The sequence below is a fragment of the Pteropus vampyrus genome, unplaced genomic scaffold (genome assembly GCF_000151845.1).
Source record: "Pteropus vampyrus isolate Shadow unplaced genomic scaffold, Pvam_2.0 Scaffold101, whole genome shotgun sequence".
Lineage (NCBI taxonomy): Eukaryota > Metazoa > Chordata > Mammalia > Chiroptera > Pteropodidae > Pteropus > Pteropus vampyrus.
Window position 1 is genome coordinate 5,182,271 of NW_011888882.1, and position 18,866 is coordinate 5,201,136.

At 33.8% G+C, this 18,866-nt stretch overlaps 1 protein-coding gene across 5 annotated transcripts in view; it reads left to right on the forward strand.

The window, feature by feature from the left end:
• Positions 1-18,866, forward strand: part of CDK19 (cyclin dependent kinase 19) — a 127,116-nt gene that overhangs the window by 68,479 nt on the left and 39,771 nt on the right. For 4 of the 5 annotated variants that reach the window (XM_023533386.1, XM_011364820.2, XM_011364821.2 and 1 more), the window contains 2 exons: positions 12,284-12,394; positions 13,829-13,969. The exons of the other annotated variant lie outside the window; for it this stretch is intronic. In XM_023533386.1, coding sequence (XP_023389154.1) covers positions 12,284-12,394; positions 13,829-13,969 — 252 coding nt within the window. The remainder of the gene's footprint in view (positions 1-12,283; positions 12,395-13,828; positions 13,970-18,866) is intronic. 5 annotated transcript variants of the gene reach the window in all.

An 18,866-nucleotide genomic window follows, 5' to 3' on the forward strand; every position in this document is an offset into this window, starting at 1 on the left:
ATAGGGATTAAAGCCCTTAATGGAAAGGAATAAAGGAAGTAAAGAGCAGGCAAAGAGGATGAAGGGATGGCTAAAAGGGAAAAAAAGACAATGTAAGGTAAGTAGTAAAGATTCATGAAATTGAAGTTCATGAAAGTTAAAAAGACGAACAAGCTTTCTATAGATGTTCTGACTGCATACATGGTTTGGTTGCCATGTTGATGAAAACAGTCTCTTGATTGCATCCCTCAGTAGTCCTTTAATTTTACTTAATGACTGAACTTTGTTCTTAATTCTGACTAGTCATTTTGTAGTTACCTTCCTGATCAAACAGGTGATTAGGCAGTAGATGGTGTTTGTAACCAGAGCAAACACATTTTAAAAAAATTTTTTTAATGGTGACATTGGTTAACGAAATTCAGTAAGTTTCAGCTGTACATTTTAACAGTAAGGCATATATATATTTACATTGCAAACACGTTTTTTGAGACCAAAAGAACAAAATGTGTGCCCTCATGATTATCTGTTGTATTTGAGCTACGTGATCTTCTGCCAATATTCTGAAATTCTCAGATAGCCTAGCTTTAAAAAAAATCTTTTATTTTGGTGATCTCTGTATAGATAAACAATATTAACTAATCTTTAATTTCAATCTTGTCAATCCCAGAGACTATTAATGTGTATAACTTATAATGTGGTGCTATTTCAAATGTATATATGCTGATTCATTTTTAAAAATTCATTCAAGTCTCAGTGTTTGTTGTGTTAAGTGTCATCTCAATACATCTTTTTAGAGTTTTCGGAAATTTTTTCTTCATTACTTTTCAAGTTGGTCATACCAAGAATTGCCATATAAAAACTCAGCTTAATATAAAATGATTCTTGGTTTTGAAATGGAAATTAAAAGGTCATTAAGATTTTTCCTGAGCACTCTATCCAAAATACTATTAGCATAATATCCTAGAGCAGTGGTTTTTAAACTGTTTTGGCTGTTACCCTAATCTTGTTCTGGCTCTCTTTCTTGCTCATAACCAGTGATATGCAATGGTGTTTTCTGTTATTTTCTATACTAGTCTAGTTTGAGTGATATCACTTGGAGTGCTGGGGGTTGCTGGTTGCCACTCACTAAACTGATTTTATAATCCAGTAATTGGTTATAAGTTGCAGTTTTAAAAAACAATATCTTAAAATATAGATTTTTATAAAAATTAATTTTTAAAAATGAAGAATAGTATAGGGTGGCGAAGCAAAATTACTCATAATTTGTTCTTCTGGGTAAGTCCTTTTGACATTTCAGAAATATTAAATAAATATACATAATGAGATTAAAAAATACAGAAAGATTTTAAATGAAAAATTTTAAATCTCTTATCCTTCTTCACTTAGTCCTTCTGCACAAAAGTAACTACTATAAATGATTTCTTATGACCTTACTAACGTTTGTTTATGCATATGCCAGAACATGTAGATCTTTTAAAAATACCAAGAGATGCTACATATTCTGTTCCATCTTTATCTTTATCACTTAATATTATATCTTTGTAATCTTTCCATATTAACAGTATGGATCTATCTTATTCTTACAGCATTCTTTTTTAATGGTTATATAATATTTTGCTATGGGAATGGACCTTAATTTATGCAACCAGATTTCTATTGATACAATTTAGATGCATTTATTAAGCTTTAAAAATTTTCTCAGTCTGAGAGTTGAAAACTATATTTTCATTGCTTCAAATTCATTCTTAAATTAAGTGAGATAGTCATATAGTCATATTTTTATATGATTTTTTACTTAATTTATATTTATTTTTGTGAAATGTCTATTTATATTTTCTGCCCATTATCTTATTGAAGTGTTTTTCTTTTTTAAAAAATGATTTTTATAAACTCTATAATCAAGCAAATTAGCCTGTTAATGTCTTATAGTTTGGTGATGTTTTCAAAGTTTGTTAGACTTTTGACTTTGTTTAGGATATATTATCTGTACAAGATAATTTTGTAGTCAAAGTTATCAACCTTTTCCCAGTGAATTTTACTTAAAAGGAGCTTTCCCCATAGCAGGTGTAGTATTTGTTTATTGAAGAGTGTGACCAGAACTTATGTTGGAGAATTACATTTCAAAGAGGAGAGTATAGTGAGATTTGACATTTTATATGTATTTTTCAAGCCGCCTTGTATAGACATTAAATTTCAAAGCTCCAAGATCATTTAAAGAAAGCTTGCTTTAAAGTTAATGTTCTTTTTTGCATGTGCTCTGCTAAACACAAAATTATTGAAAGTTATAATATTGTGAATTAGTTTTCATTATTATAGTGATTTCTAATCTTTTCCTAATCATCGTTTAACATATTTAATAAAAGCCACACATGTCAAAATGAAACTCTTTAAAAAATTAAAGTTAATGCTCTTTGTGGAAGTATTTAGGATTTATTGATTAAATCTAGTAGATGTTTAATAGAAAAGAAACCACTTATTTTCATTGTGGAAACTCACCTCCTTCTGTGTTGTCTTATAATACATATAAAGGTTTCTTAGCAGAGTAGGAAGGAAGTAGATTTTCTGCTTAATGGATACAATATAGTAGTAATTTCCTGGATTGTATTTTGCTCAGGTCATTTAGTTGTTTTCCCTGTTACTGCTCTTAAAATTCCTGTGAGGTCTTCAGGAACTATAAATGATTAATTTATTTGAGCCATGACTTCACTGTGTTTATCTTTTATAGAGTCATAGTGATGTGAAATATGTTCAATTATTCGTACTGGTAATTTATCCATTAATAATTAATCAGAATCCTTAGCTATAAATTGTAAATATAAGTACAATTTCTTATAGTTTCAGGGGTGGGGTGTTCTGAAAATGTCCAACACATATTAGACAAGTTTATTCAGAAATCAAAAGCCCTTACCTCTCTCCGCAGATCCTTGGCCAGCATGGTCCAGACATGTGTGTGCACATGCACATGCACTGTGTGTGTGTGTGTGTGTGTTTGTGTGTGTGTGTGTGTGTGTGTGTGTGTGAGAGAGCGAGAGAGAGAGAGAAAGAGAGAGAGAGCGAGAGGAAAGAGGAGGGAGGGGAGGAGAGGGGAGAGGAGAGATGAATTCCAGGGCTACTTGATTGTCTGTTTTTACTCAAAAAAATTATAAACTGTATGTTTTAGAAATATAAGTTATAAAGGTATGGGTTAGGTGTAAAACCAGATAGCTCGAGAGTGTACCAAGATTAAAAATAGGTTTATCATGGCCATTTAGGATAAAATTACTACTTTCTTTTGCTTAATTAATCAAATACCAATTTCAAGTTATTTTTCAAACTCAGTAAATTCCTTAAACAATCTCGTTTGAACATTTAGTTTATAAAAGATAACGGCAGTTTTGAAAATAATATTTTTTCAGTGTGGAATACATGTCACCTAACCAACGTATATGAAAATTTGTGTACTATTGCTTTCATTTTCTCATTCAACAAAACTTGTTGAGTGCCTACTTTGTGCCAGGTCCTGTGCTAGGTGATTTTATAAATATTCATCTGGAAAGAAAAGAGTTCTATTCAATTACATAGTAACAGAAGTCTGCGCTAGCAAATTTAGAATAAAGTAGGCATTTCATTTGATATTTTCTCCTAAAAGATGAATAGTGAAGGAGTTCTTAGAATCGGTATATTCACATGATAAGAATATCTGCTAGTATACTTCCTTGTTGATTGAGGCTCCTTAGTTCCTTCTTCATTAGGAGCACCTTCTCTGACTTTTCAGACTAGGTTAGGTCTGCTGTATTGCATATTTTCTATTTTGCTTAATAATCTCACCATGATTACAATTTAAAAATTATTTGTTTAATCTGTCTTCTCATTGATTTTTATTAGGCCACAACTGCCACAAACTCCCTGAGACTTCCTGTGCCTGGAATATGCTAGGCATTCAAATGTTTATTAATGAATTTTGACCTTTTGAAATTATTGTTACCTGCTAAGTATTTTCTATCATGCTTCTGCCTCATCCCCATGTCGTAGGGCAAGGCCTTATGGGAGATAATGAGTAATGGGCAGAATTCTGTGTAGTGGAGACCTTGAGAGCCTATTTATGATGACTGCATAGGGAGTATCCTTAAGATGAAGGCCACAACATATGCCAGTTATGCCTTTATATCAGGGCAAAGCTCACTGGTCCTTAACTTGGATCTTATCTACCTGCCTCATTTTTGGTTAAAATCTTTACTGTGTAGTTTTTTTCTTGAGTCTCAGTCCACCTGCTCCCCTCCTACCCTCCCCACCCCCCGAAAAAAAAAAAAAAAGCAGGAAAAAATGGATTTAGCCTTTGGGTGGATGGTTTTGAATGTTCTGTTTAGGGATTTTAACCTTGAAGTCATTTAAGATTTTGGAATGGGAGAGCTAACATTATCAGATTTTCTATTTTAGGAAGATATTCTGATGTCAATATAGTATGAATTAGAAGAGATAGGAGATAAATTATCACACTCATTAATTCAGTCAGCATTTGTTGAACACACACCATGTGGTCTGGCTTGTATAAGACAATGGAAATGTGGAGATGGAAGACATAGTTCTAGCACTCTAAAACCTTACAATCTGTTAGGGAAGATAGATAATTAGACTATATTACAATTTTATTTATTAGTGGTTAAGAGAACTACAGTATGGATGGAAAAACGAGATACACCCACTTCTGACTAGGAGTTTCAGGGAAGGCTTCTTAGAAGCAGTGATAAATTGTCCTTTTTAAAGTCCTTTCTACAAAGCAAGTAAGCATTAATTAGGCAAAGAGGATAGAGAAGCTCTTTCCAGGCAGAGAGAAGAGCGTATGTGTAAATACTAGTTAAAGTTTTATTTTAATGATCAAGGTGAGAATTCATGAGTGGTATTTTAAAAGGCAGAGCACGTAGCACATGTTCAGTGACTGAACACTGATTGATTATAAGGTTTTGAGCTTTTGTTGGTGATTGGGAAATACTGGTGTAATTTCAGGAATAGTGGACACACTGACATAGAGGTGGGCAAGTGATGATCAGTTTTAGACCTGTGAATTCTGAGGGACAGTGGGATTTCCATGTGGACATGCATATGCATAGTTGGAAATTGATGTCAGGGTTTAGGATAGAGATTAGGGCTAGAGATTGGGATTTGAGATTCTCCATAGAAATAGTAGCTAAACTTAGACACATGGGTAAGAGGTCAAGAGAGACTGAAGAATAGAGAAGGAAAAGAAGACTAGAGACAGAATTCTGGAAAATAAGACAATCTTTTTTTTTTAAGCCAGGATCTAAATAAGGAGTTTTAAATTAGTTTTTTTTTCCCCTTTCATTTTACTTCAAGGAGAAAAAAAGATAAATGAGAAGGACATAAACACTTGTTAGGAGTTTATTTATTGAAACCCCAAGGCATTAAAGACAAATTTAGTTTTGATAATTGTGAAGGTAGGGAAAGTTTTCAGCAAGGAGCTTTGAAACAAGAAAAGATTTTCTGATTACCCCTCAAAGAATCAGAAAGCCCCTGAGAATTCCAGGTGATATAGGTTTAACTTTGTAAACTCTTTATTTTGATTCGCATCTTTCATTTTTCATATTTAAACTTTGTATATTCAGAGTTCCATTGATTTATAAAAAGTATATATAGTTTTCTCATGGAATATGTTACATAAAAGATTAAGTATTCATACTTAAAAAAACATATACACTATCATAGGGTAAGTAAACTTATTTATTCCAGACCTTATTTGGTTTCAGATCTCTCTCCCAGCCCAAGTACATATAGTATTTGAAGTCACAGAGAAAAGGAAACCAGATTGATGCAAAATGGAAAGGAAAATAAGTTTGATATAGCCATAGTATTATTATAGACTGTACTGAAGGATTGTTTCGGGCACTTTGGTGAGGAAATGCTATGGTATTCCCTATCACAGCCTGTCTTTGTAACAAGTATCTCTGACTGCCTGGAGGAGTGGTTAGCCTTTTTCATCTAAGTACAACAACAAAAACAGCTGTTGTTTATTGAGAATTTATAGTATAGCAGACATTCTACATATATCATGTCGTATAGTTCTCATAACATTCTTGCATATGATGGTTATAAGAGTAATAACTCTTAATTACTTAATTAGAACATAATACTTAATATGTTCTAAGCATTGTATTATATAGTTAATGTACTTACATTCACTTAATCCTTACAGAAACTGTGTGTATGTTTTGTTTGGCAGTACATATTTTTATTCTTCTGTGAGGCCCAAAAGGGGTTGAGCAACATGCTTTAAGTCATACAGCTCTTAAGTCAGGACTCAAATTCAGGTCTCTGAATTCTGTAACCTGTTACTTCTACTTAGTGGCAATGGGGAACACAGACCTGCCTGAAACTTAAGACCAGTACCTAAGCAGTGTCATTAAAGTAAAAGCAAAATATTTAAGGCCACCTCCAACCAAGGCTGGGTTACCGTTTCATAGACCCTTTTTAAGGTATGAGTGCCACCTGCTGGAAGGTTATAATACATCTAGGCTAGCTTCCAAAAGGCTTGTCACAGGTGTGAAGGTGTCAGGTTTCAAAATGCTAATTCTTAAATTTCACTTTAGGAATACTGGGGCATTTTGAAGTTAGGTGAAGCTTCTGTTTGCCATAAAATACACTGCTTTGTTTATCTTCCTTTTTTGTGGGGTGGAGGGGTGGGTGGGGAGGATGGTCATACATTTAAAAAAATGATACACTTCGTGCTTTCTCAAATAAAGCCATTCTCATCAAGGGGAAAGTTCAGTGGTCAAGTGGATCATGCTGTTACTTATAACAGATCAAATAAAAACAGAAAATTGGATTTACTTTGAGATAAGCGAGTTATTGAAGTGTAAGAGGACTCTTTCCATTCAGATAACTTGAAAAAGGAATCTGGAACCCATGGGGGCACCAGAGACTTGGAGAACAGAAAGTGGAGAGAAAAGAGGAAGACACATATGTGGATAAAAATACAAATGCATTCTGTATTTGTTAATCTACACAAGGCTTCCCAGATTGAGTCAGGATCCTAAATAATGCTTTAGAGAAAAAAGTTTAGGATGGTAACTTTAGATTGTTATATGTTAGGACAGCAGTAAGTAGATACTTTATAATCACTATATGCCCTTGAAGGGTAAAATCTTGACATCTCTATTGCACATTCTTCCTTAGGCTCCTTTGGGATCATGTTAGTATTCAGTATCTGGCACAAGACATGTTATCATTCAGTGTGAGATTTTCAAAGGAAAATCATACTATACTTAACTCTTGTTTGGATGTGATTAAAACATATTTGTAGTTGCATGATGTCATGTTGAACAAATGTTTATGTGACAAGAGATTAAAGTCCATCGGTACAATCAAGGAAAGTCTCAGCATGACCATCTCCTTTCTTTGTATCTCTTTCATATCAACTGCCTAAGAAGCTGTGATAGTGCAATAGTATCTTATCTCAGCAGGTGGATTTCTGTAGAGAAAGGACTGTTTTTTGGTGTGTGTGAGTGTGTAAATTATAAGAGTAATACTCATTGTAGAAAATTTGTAAAATAGAAAAACAGAAAGAAATAAAAGTCACGTGTAATTCCACCACACAGAGATAACTATATTAATGTTTTGGTATGTTTCCTGTTTTATAAACATTTATATTTTGTAGCCTTTTACTATTACATCACAGTAGTATAGCTTGTCTTTTCTCATATGTTTAAAAACTTGGCATATATATATTTGAGGCTACAATATGTGGATATACCAATAATTATTTATTATTGGACATTTACATTGTTTACTGTTTTTATTTGTTTCTTTAGTAAATAGTGGTAAAGAAATTTACCTTTCCATTTGTTTGTTTTAGTAAGTAGGGTAAAGAATACACTTTTGTGTGGCATTTGTTAGGGCCTAGCGTTTTATTAGTATATCAGTCTTAAAGGTACCAGTGATTAGATTAATCTCTACTTTAGTTACTCAGGTGTGTCCCCCTTTAACCCATTTTCTTATGTATCATTTTCTTTAGGATTTTATTGTATTTATTGGATTCACAACCCTTTCAGGAAACACCCTCATAGTACCCTTTTGCTTCTTGAGTTCTACACCAGGTTAAATAAAAAGCTCACCCTACACTATTAAGAGCTATGTTTCTGCTCTTTACATCAAGCCAGCAATCTTATACTTCTAGCGGAGTGAGTACCAGTTGAGAAAACTTCATTTTTAAGCCTAAAGTAACTATAGCTTGTGGAAAGTTAGTGTCCTTAGAATAACTATTTTAGACATAGTCTATTTAATTTATTAAAAGCAAAAATATTCAAAACACCTTTTGAAAAGATAGCAAAGTTTTATAATATTCCAAGCTATTTACTGATTTATTTTTGTAAGAACCAGGTATGTTTAGTAGATTTAATTCTTTTGACAAATGTTTATTGAGTGCTTACTGTGTACTAAGTACCACTTTAAAACTTTGCCTTCATCAAACTTAAACAAAATACAGTAAATAATACCTAGGTCCACAATTCTTTAAACGAAGCCTTGGGAACTGATGTGTTTTGGATTCAACATTTTTTAAAATTTTAGAAAAATAGTATGTGGTATATATATTATATATTTCCAAGCACCCAGGAGGGATCTGAAGTAGTAATCAAACCTATTAATATTTCTTTTGCATAAAAGTAGAATGTTCACACTCAGTAGGATAAAGGTTATAGCAGCTTCATGTTAGTGCAAGTGAGATATTTCCGCAAAATGAGTATTAAAGAATAATTTTCAAACAAGGTAAAATTACGACTGTGATATAGTTATAAAATGAACACGTTTCTAGTGATATTAGGGAACCCTGCTGGCAACACTGCTGCATGGTTTACTTACAAGGCTCCTCATTTTTGGCTTTTACCTTATCTCTTGCTTTACTTCCTCAATCAGATAACAAGGGAACCCTAGTGACCATGATCAGTTTTGTGTTTTTGAAACACCACTCTGGCTGTAGCATGTCAGATGAATTAGAAGAAGGAACAAAATAGACATAGATAACATTGTTTTGCTAGTTTTTTGGTCCTCATCTGCCTTACATTGATATTTAGATACCCTTAGGCTAGAAAAGTTATAAAGGTATGCAGTAATGGAAAGTGCATGTTGCTGTTCTAGCAAATGCAGATTCGGGGATGAGGGAAAAATTTCTACTAAATGCATGCAGTTGCAAACTTTATAGTCTTCCCTCTTGTATATTACATTAAAAAATAATCTATATGGTATTTTCTCAAGAAATTAAACTTAGAATTACCGTAGGATCTAACAATTCCACTTCTGGGTATATAAAGGAATTAAAAGCAAGAACTCAAACAGATATTTGTACATCAGTGTTTGAGGCAGTATTATTCATAATAGCCAAAAGGCAGAATCAACCCCAGTGTCCATGGGATGATGGAAGGGATGAATGGATAAGCAAATGTAATATGTACATAACAATGGAATATTATTTTGCCTTAAAAAAAGAGGAAATTCTGACACATGCTATAGCATGAATGAATCTTGAAGGCATGTTATGTGAAAGAAGCCAGACACAAAAGGACAAAAATTGTATGATTCCACTTATATCAGTTACCTGTAATAGTCGAATTTTTAGAGACAGAAAGTAGAATAGCCGAGAATGGGGAGATGTTCGAGGTACAGAGTTTCAGTCTGAGATGAAGTTCTGGAGAAAGGACAGTGGCCATTGTTGCATGACAGTGTTAATGTACTTAATGCTACTGGACTGGATACTTAAAAATGGCTAAAATGGTAAATTTTACGTTATGTTTATTTACCGCAATAAAAAAAGGTGACCTAGAAATCCCATGCAGCTGTAAAAAAAAAAATAATAAGGTTTCTATATAGTACTAATATTGTACTGATACTAAGAGATTTCAAGATAAAGTAAAAAAGAAAAAAAGTAAAGTGCTATCTTTTGTGCAATTAAGAGCAGATAAAAGTATATATTCACATTTGCTTTTATTTGCATAAAGAAACACAGGAAGGATTAACAAGCAACTAATAAAATTTATTTTTAGGAGGCACGAGGGATTGAAATCACTGGGGGCAGGAGTGTTAATGGGGTGTCTCAGTCTATATCCTTGTATTTACTTTTGATTTTTGAATCATGTAAATGTATTACCTATTCAAAATAATGTTTAAACATGGGACTTAAAGTAGATTCATTGTAGAGAGATCAATAGTTCGTAGTTCTAGAAAACATAATTTCTGAGAGGTATTGATTACATATTGCTGCATGTGACATCCCCTTTCTCAGATAAATGAGGGTCCAGGTGTCAAAGGTCTGTGCTGTTTGGTGTTTCAGTAGCCTGGTTTAGATGCAGAAGTTTCACCTCCTTTTTATTGCAAGCGGCAAAGAGAACACATTTGAGATGGAGACTTAATAAAGGCCAACTCTCTAAGTTCATCAGTACCAAAGAGTCAGAAAGAGAGGGAGACAAGTCATTGTGCCTGGAGTGAGACCTGGGGTCCAAGGACTAGAAGGTTGGCCATGGCAAGTGGGGTCATTAAACACTACTCTGCTGACTCTAGGAGCCTAAAATATTCAAAAGCAGGAAACTGGTTATAGCTCTGCATTCCTCCAAAATGCCACGCTCTCTGGTCATTAATTAGGAACATATGTATAACATTTGCATCTGAAGCAAGAAGTAGGGTTGTTTATCATTTCTTAGGCAGTGAGAACAGAGATAGCAGCCGATAACTGCGTACCCACCTAATCTAGCCCCCTTCTCTCCCTCCTCACCAAGGGAGTAGGACTCTTATGTCTTCCTTGGTCATTTCCCTTCCAGCTTCTCCTTTCCCACTTAGATCCACAAGAAATACAGATAAAATGCTGAGGCAGGCTGTGAAAAGTGGAAGGCTGGCTACGGGCAGCCTAGCCCATCCTAGCTCTTACCTCTTAACTGTGTTACAGGGCATGTGGGTTGGAGAGAGAACCCAGGGAGTCATATTTGGGAATCGTGCCCAAATTATACCTGGTAGACCACCTTCTAGCACGGTTGTTAAGAGAGAGAGCTGAGGTACAGAGTCAAATTGAGAGAAATGAGGACTTAGGAAATCTATCATTGAAAGTAGTAAAGAATTAGGCAAACAGGGAATAGTCTGTAAAAGTTCCCTGAGATGGAGTTCAGATGATTGTTTTTACATGATTCCAGCACAGGCGCTCAAAGTATGCTTTACTTATTTAACGTTACCAGCATGGGTAAGCACTTTATTTTTCTCCGCCTCATGGATCTGTTTGTCTGTCTTCTTCACTACACTGCACTTGGAGTTGAAGATAAGGCCTTCTGGCAATAGTGGAAGAAGCATGGACTTTGGAATCGGGCAGATCTATTTAAATCTAAACCTATTTGATTTTGGTCAAGTAATTTTTATTCCACTGAACCTCGGACTCTGTGTGCATCATAGGGTTGTTATAAGGATTGAAAGAAAGAAAAACATATACAATTAGCTTACACATAGAAAGTATTCAATAGTTTTGTTCCCTCTCCCTTTTTGAATCTTCTACAGAGCTTTACATTTAAAAGGCATTCAATATATTTATCAAATTGAGTAAGTTTTTCTCTACCTATTAAATCTGAACCCTGGTTAAGGACAACTGGAGGCAGGCCTATTTATCACGCTTTCACCTTGAACAGCTAATGTTATTGTTGCTAAATATTTTATCAGGCAACTGCCTGTTATGTGCCAATGCTGTTTTCACTTGCTGTTTTAGTCTGTCTGTCCTTATTATCAAAGTCCAGCTTGACGCTTCCACTTTGTGAAGGCCTATTTCTTTTTTCTATTTATAGGACCTCTTATCCACACCAATTTTTATCAGTAGATATGACAGTAATTCCTTTATACTCACTATTCTTCTAAAAAACCTCAACCACACGCTCTAGGCATGGATAAGTGTAGGGATTGTTAAATATCTTTCCTTCTTTTGTCAAATATTTATTGAGTATAGAGTGTGGTAGAGTGGATATAAACAATACTAATACATGATTCTGGCCTCTCAAGAAGCTTTTCCTCTGGTAAAAAAAAAAATACACACATACTAAAGTGTATTTAATTATTTAGGAATATATCTACTTTTGTTTACCATTTTACATTTTATCATTTAAAATGATTTCATTTTAAACACACATACATGTAGAAAAAGAATCAGAAAGATGGTATTTTGGGTAGCATTTTCTTTTTCTTATCAGGACTATCTAAATGTGCAAAAATTTCATTTCAAAGTTACAGGAAATTCATTATTCTCCCCTACTTGTTAACGGAATAGTGACCCCTCTCTTCCTCTTGCATTCAGCTTTTGCGAGAATTGAAGCACCCTAATGTGATCGCATTGCAGAAGGTGTTCCTTTCTCACAGTGACAGGAAGGTATGGCTGCTGTTTGACTATGCAGAACATGACTTGTGGGTAAGTCTAAACTCACTATTTTTAGAACTGTTTTATGTAGGAGTGGAGAAATACATATGTGCACTACATATTGCTAATTCACATAAAAGAAGACTTGCTCTGTTGATTGTAGTTCAAAACAAATATAATAAACGTAAATGAAGATTTAAAAGAATTTGAGCAGCGAACATTATCTTATTTTACTGAGAAGATAGTATTTATAATCAGAAATTTTACTTCATAAAATGTTAATGAGCGGGAGCTTGTAATTTTATGCAAGTTTACCAATATGTGTAGTGAAAATTACTTTCTGTTGTGGTACACATGGAACCAGTACTTGTGCATAGTCGCTCTTTCTAAATTAAGGTCAATCTCTTGCAACATTTTTCTATTCGAAACTAACTCTACCAAATAGAAGTATCTGTATGATTTTACAAATATTAAGGATGTTTTAATCAATTAATAGAAGCCAAAAATTCTAATTCCATACTTTTAAAGTTAGGAATCAGGGCATTTACACATTTTTATCTGAGGAGTTGCTAAAAGTGAATTCGAACTTGGTGATAAGTTCAAATTTTGGACAATTAAATTTTGATTTAATGTAGAGTGGTTTATCATCTGTATAAATTACAAATCGGTTTAGGAATGACTTGAACAGACTTGTAGGTCTTGAAGGAACTTTTAGAATTTACGCCTTTACAGCAGATGTTGACAAGAACCTCTCGTATGTTTTTCTTCATTCTTTTCATGAATATTCAGTACCCATTTTGGCATGTTTTGGATATGGATGGGGTAGAGATGGGAGTATGGGAGGCAGGTAGAATATTTTTCCTTTTATTATAATACTTTTACAATCCACAATATGACATTTTGACATAAAAAGTTGAATATGGTGATTCAGTCGTATTTATTTTAATAGGACTGAAGTCCCCATTTTTCTTTCCTCCTTTCTAGTGATTTCCTATTGAATATTAACACTAGGAATATATCCTAATTTTATTCTGTGCCAAAAGAAGGTGGAACTTCCCAATAATTCAAATATAGACATAGTCAGTGATGTTACCCAATGTACTAAGTACTAACTTTTTATAGAATAGTGAAAATTTATAGTTTTTTCTTTTTTAAAAAATTCTTTTATTTTGTCAGTAGAGAATATAACTAGTACTATTTTTAGTTTGGCTTTTAAATATCAACCCTTTTTACCTTTTGGTCCTATTTAATGAAAATCTTAATGGTTTTGGCAACTCGTTATACCCACATTAAAACTGTCACATTCACTCCCAATATAGGTTCTGTTTTGGTTGGCCTTGTTATTCAAATCATTTTTCTTTGTGTCAATTAATGGCCTTTAATAAGTGATTTTAAAATATAGAGAATAAATTGGAGCCTTGATTATGTATTATTGACATAGACAAAGACTATGTATTATTATAGTATTTTTTTTTTAATTTTTAGCATATTATTAAGTTTCACCGTGCATCAAAAGCAAATAAAAAGCCCATGCAGTTGCCAAGATCTATGGTTAAATCATTACTTTACCAGATTCTTGATGGTATCCATTACCTCCATGCAAACTGGGTGCTTCACAGAGATCTGGTAAGTATGTTTCCTTTAAATTAATCCATATGTGTTTTTCATCCTTTCTTTTAAAAGATATCTTTTTTCTTGGTACAACTGTGATAAACATTAATTACAGAATATTTTGAAAATATGCATAGCATAAAAGAAGAAAATCAAAATCACCCGTAAACCTAATATCAAAAGATTAGTTATTAACATTTGGTGTATATTCTTCCATTATATTTATGCATAGCTGTAAATTGTCAGGGTGGTTTTCAACAAGTGATTGCTATAACCTTAATGGGATAGTCATGTGAAACAAGTACTTTTCAGTCCATTTTGTTTTTTGTATTATTGCTCATCATAAGTAAAAACATTAATGACTAAAGACTGAGTTCTCATTGTTTTTTTCTCTTAAGAGCTAAACAGAAATAATGACATTTCATCCTGTAAATAGAATGTTATCAGTATTAATAATAAATAAATGACTAAATCTAACAGGTGGAATATACTTATTAGGCAAATTAGCCAACATTCAAATGTTTGATTTTACTTTTTTATTCAGTACACACATAACAAACATGTGCTAATGTCAAATTACATGCTATTCATCTTTGCATTATTGCCATTTTAGTTTCTATCAGTGAGATTTGTTTGTTCTTAAGAAGATACAGATACTGAATAGCTGTAATATTTATGAATTTATAATTGGAAGTTTTATTTTCCTACGAATAAGAGCAGTTTCATGATCATTTATTTCTTAGGATTTTGGAGATTTTAGGGATATGATAGGGCTAAATCTAGGTTGATTCAGTTTAACTAATTGAGGATAAGTATTTTTTATAGAAAGGACTGAATACACAAGGATATCTAGTTAGTCCCCCTTGCTCCTTTGTCAGTCAGGCCTGTTCATCTGACTGACCATCTTGCTATATGTAGAATTGAAGTTAAATTGGGACCAAATGACAACGACTGCAAAGATGCAGATACCATTTCAACAGAAGCATTTCATCTCATAATTTTAAACTGTAAGGTTCTGAAAGACTGTCACCTGTCCACTTTCCTACTAACCATGAATCAGCACTTTTTAAATGAGTCTGGAGTGCATGAGGTTGTTCTAAATCAAAACCTACATAAATGGTTCTAGATTTAAATTTGCTATGTACTTTATGTAACCTATGTGAGTTATATTTTTGAGGTCACTATCGTGTTTGAATCATTGATCAGAATCTTTTATTGAAGATTAACTAATTTCAACACCTCACTGTTTTTTCCACAAAATTGTATACAGGCATACCTCGGAGACATTGTGGGTTTGGTTCCTGACCACTGCAATAAAGTAAATGTCGCAATAAAGCGAGTCACATGACTGTTTTTGGTTTCCCAGTGCATATAAAGTTATGTTTACACTATACTGTAGACTATTAAGTGTGCGGTAGCATTATGTCTAAAAAGTATACATACCTTAATTTAAAAATACTTTATTGCCAAAAGTGTTGTTCATCATCTGAGCCCTCAGAAAGGCCTAATCTGTTTGCTAAAGGTATTGCCTCAGTGTGGATGACTGCTGACTGATAAAGGGTGGTGGTTGCTGATGGCTGGGGTGGCTGTGGCAGTTTCTTAAAATAAGACAACAATTAAGTTTGCCAGATTGACTGATTCTTCCTTTCACAAATGATTTTTCTGTAGCATGTGATGCTGTTTGTTCGCCTTTTACTCACAGTAGAACTTCTTTCAAAAGTGGAGTCAGCCCTCTCAAACCTTACAGCCACTTCATTGACTAAGTTTGTATAATATTCTAAATCTTTTGTTGTCATTTCAGCAATCTTCGCAGCATCTTCAGCAGGAGTAGTATCCATCTCAGGAAACCACTTTCTTTGCTCATCCATAAAAAGCAACTCCTCATCCATTAAAGTTTTATCATGAGATTGTAGCAATTCAGTCATATCTTCAGGCTCCACTTCTAATTCTAGTTTTCTTGCTGTTTCTACCACATCTGTAGTTACTTCCACCACAACGTGGCTGTTCAGTGCAAGAGGCCTGCCTTACGACATATTTCAGCTTTTGACATGCCTTCCTCACTACGCTTAATCATTTCTGGCTTTTGATTTAAAGTGAGAGATGTGCGACTCTTTTACTTGAACAGTTGGAGGCCATCGTAAGTTATTAATTGGCCTAACTTCAACATTGTTGTGTCTCGGGGAATGGGGAGGCCAGAGGAGAGGAAGAAAGATTGGGGGAAGAGAATGGCCAGTCAGTGGAGCCGTCATAACACACACATTTGTCCATTAAGTTCGCCGTTTTATGTGGGTGTGGTTTGTGGCACCCCAAAACAATCACAATAATAACATCAAAGATCACAGATCGCCATAACAAATATAATAATAATGAAAAAGTTTGAAATAATGTGAGAATTACCAAAATGTGACACAGAGACACAAAGTGACAAATGCTGTTGGGAAAATGGCGCCAACAGACTTTCTTGCCGCAGGGTTGCCACAAACCTGTGTGTAAATAACGCAATATGTGCAAAGTGCAATAAAGCAAAGCACAAAGTGAAATATGCCTGTATTTTGTTCTAAATAGCATAGATTAACACATTTTATTTGAATGTTCCCTGGTACTAAAACCCATTATGACAAGGACTCAGTTTTCTCCCATGCAAGCTTGCTGTTGCTTTAGTGTCCTCTATTTTGGTTACGGCACCACCTTCCTTCTAGCTTAGAAATGTCTATTACCCCTTACAGGCCCTTGCACTCTACATCCAGAACTTGCATAGACCTTTCAGTTTCACCTGTAAAATATCTCTTTTTGTTCATCTAATTTCATCCCTAGTGCCTCAGTCCTAGTTTAGGCCTTTTATTATCTCTTTGTCGTAGTGTGGTAATAGCCTCTTGTCTCTTTGTCAACAATGTCTTTCCCTTCCAGCCCACCTTAGACCTTCCTCAGCGGCCTTAATTTCTTTCTTTCTTTCTTTCTTTTTTTTTTTAAATACATGTATTTATTTTAATTAGTTTCAAGTATACAGTACATTGGTTGGACATTTATATAGTTCACAAAACGATCCTCCCTATTGCTACCTCCCTCCCCTGGCCCTCCACTTAGCCATCGTACTAATGCTAACTGCATTCCCTCTTCCATGCTCCCCATGCCCAACTATCAACTACTAATTTGTACTTCTTTAACCCTTCACCCCATTCTCCTAGCCTCCCAACCCCTCTCCCCTCTGTCCGTCACCAAATTGTCCACTATATTTGTGAGAATTTCTTCTGTCTTAAGACTTCTTACTGTGTCTGTACATATATGGGTTGGAGTCTGATTGAGGAAGGCCCTAAATATCAGGCTAGGGATTTGTTTGTTTTTAAGTACTAAACGTTTGAGCAACAGAATTGAGTTATTTTTCTTGGATGAAATTTTTTTCCCCACTAAAGAAACCACCACTGATTGTTATTACCTCATCCATAACATGAGCACGGTGTCAAAAATATGTTCTGAATGTGGTTCTGACCTAGTATAGCATTTGTTTATATTTTACCCACACATTCACCAAATGCCTTTACTCCTTAAGTAAGAAACTCTAATAAGAGTTGAAACCTTGATCCAATAGGAATCTAGTCACAGACTAGATTCTTTTTGTTCATCGTGAGTCCTGATATCTGGACCATATTTTCATGGTTTTGCCAAAGTATTTTCAGAAGTAGAAGATTTAAACTGTATGTTTACTTTGTAGATATTTTGTGTAGTAGCTATAGAAATCTCAAGTATATCAAATACAAATAATGGTGTTAAAAAGAACATGATGGAGACATTTGAAAAATTATTTTTTTGTCTGTGAGCTTAAGAGTAGAGTTGCAATTTTAGTCGAGTAATTTTTTAAAAATGCTTCATTTCCAATTACTGTAAGAAATCTAGTTTTACACTATTTGTTAGTCACAATTATTTCAGAGTATGTATCATCTCTAAATTTTCATTTGATGTGAGAAACCTGGAAAATCCATTCAATTAAAGATGTTAGAATGAATATAAATTTTCAATATAATAGTTTAAACCCCTAAATTTAAAAAGTAAAATGAGTATTATGGACTTCACACACATTACAGAATCAGAAGTGTTACATCATCAAAGAGGTTGGTGTTTTTCATTGTGATCAATTTCATATCTGGAACAGTATTTTATTATGTCATTTGGATCCTAGAATTTAATACAGAAATAGACAATTTAAAGTTACCAAAAAGATTACTTATATTGAGGAATTCTTTTAAAAGGAAAAGAGAAAAGGAGCTGAATATATTCATCTTGGTAGAGAGACAGTGAAGTAGAGAAGTCTATAAATATTTGGAACTTGTAAACACTAAGGGGGAAAAGATGTATTTTAATTTTATAGCAGGATGTAGCTAACAGTAAGAAGATGAAATATAGGATGACTCATTTTTATGGGACTACTATTCTGGTAGGTTGGATGAATGCCAAGATTTAGTTTATCTCTTTTTCAAAATTATGGGCTTCTTGAGAGCAAGGATCATATCTCATTAATTTTGTATTCCTAGCATTGGCATGTTGTTTCTGCTCATAAGCTACTTGAATTGAATTTCAACAAAACATCTGCAATTGCACATTTTTCTTTAGCAGAGGTAGAGAAATGCTGGCTAAATGATAACATTGTTAAGTAGATTTATGGCTCCTTAGTTATAGAATATTACTACTGGATCAGTGACGTAACCCAAACTATAAACTATCTCTTTTTCATTTTTGTATCTCAGCACCTAGCACATGATCAATACTAGATCTTTATTGAGTGAAGGATTTGAAGGAATGCTCCAGGACCCTGATCATAGCTCTGTCTTTTAAAAAATATTTGTGGAGGCCCCATCCCAAAACTCTAATTTGAGTTTTAAATGATAATTATTGTTCACAGTAGTGGATGAATTTGTAG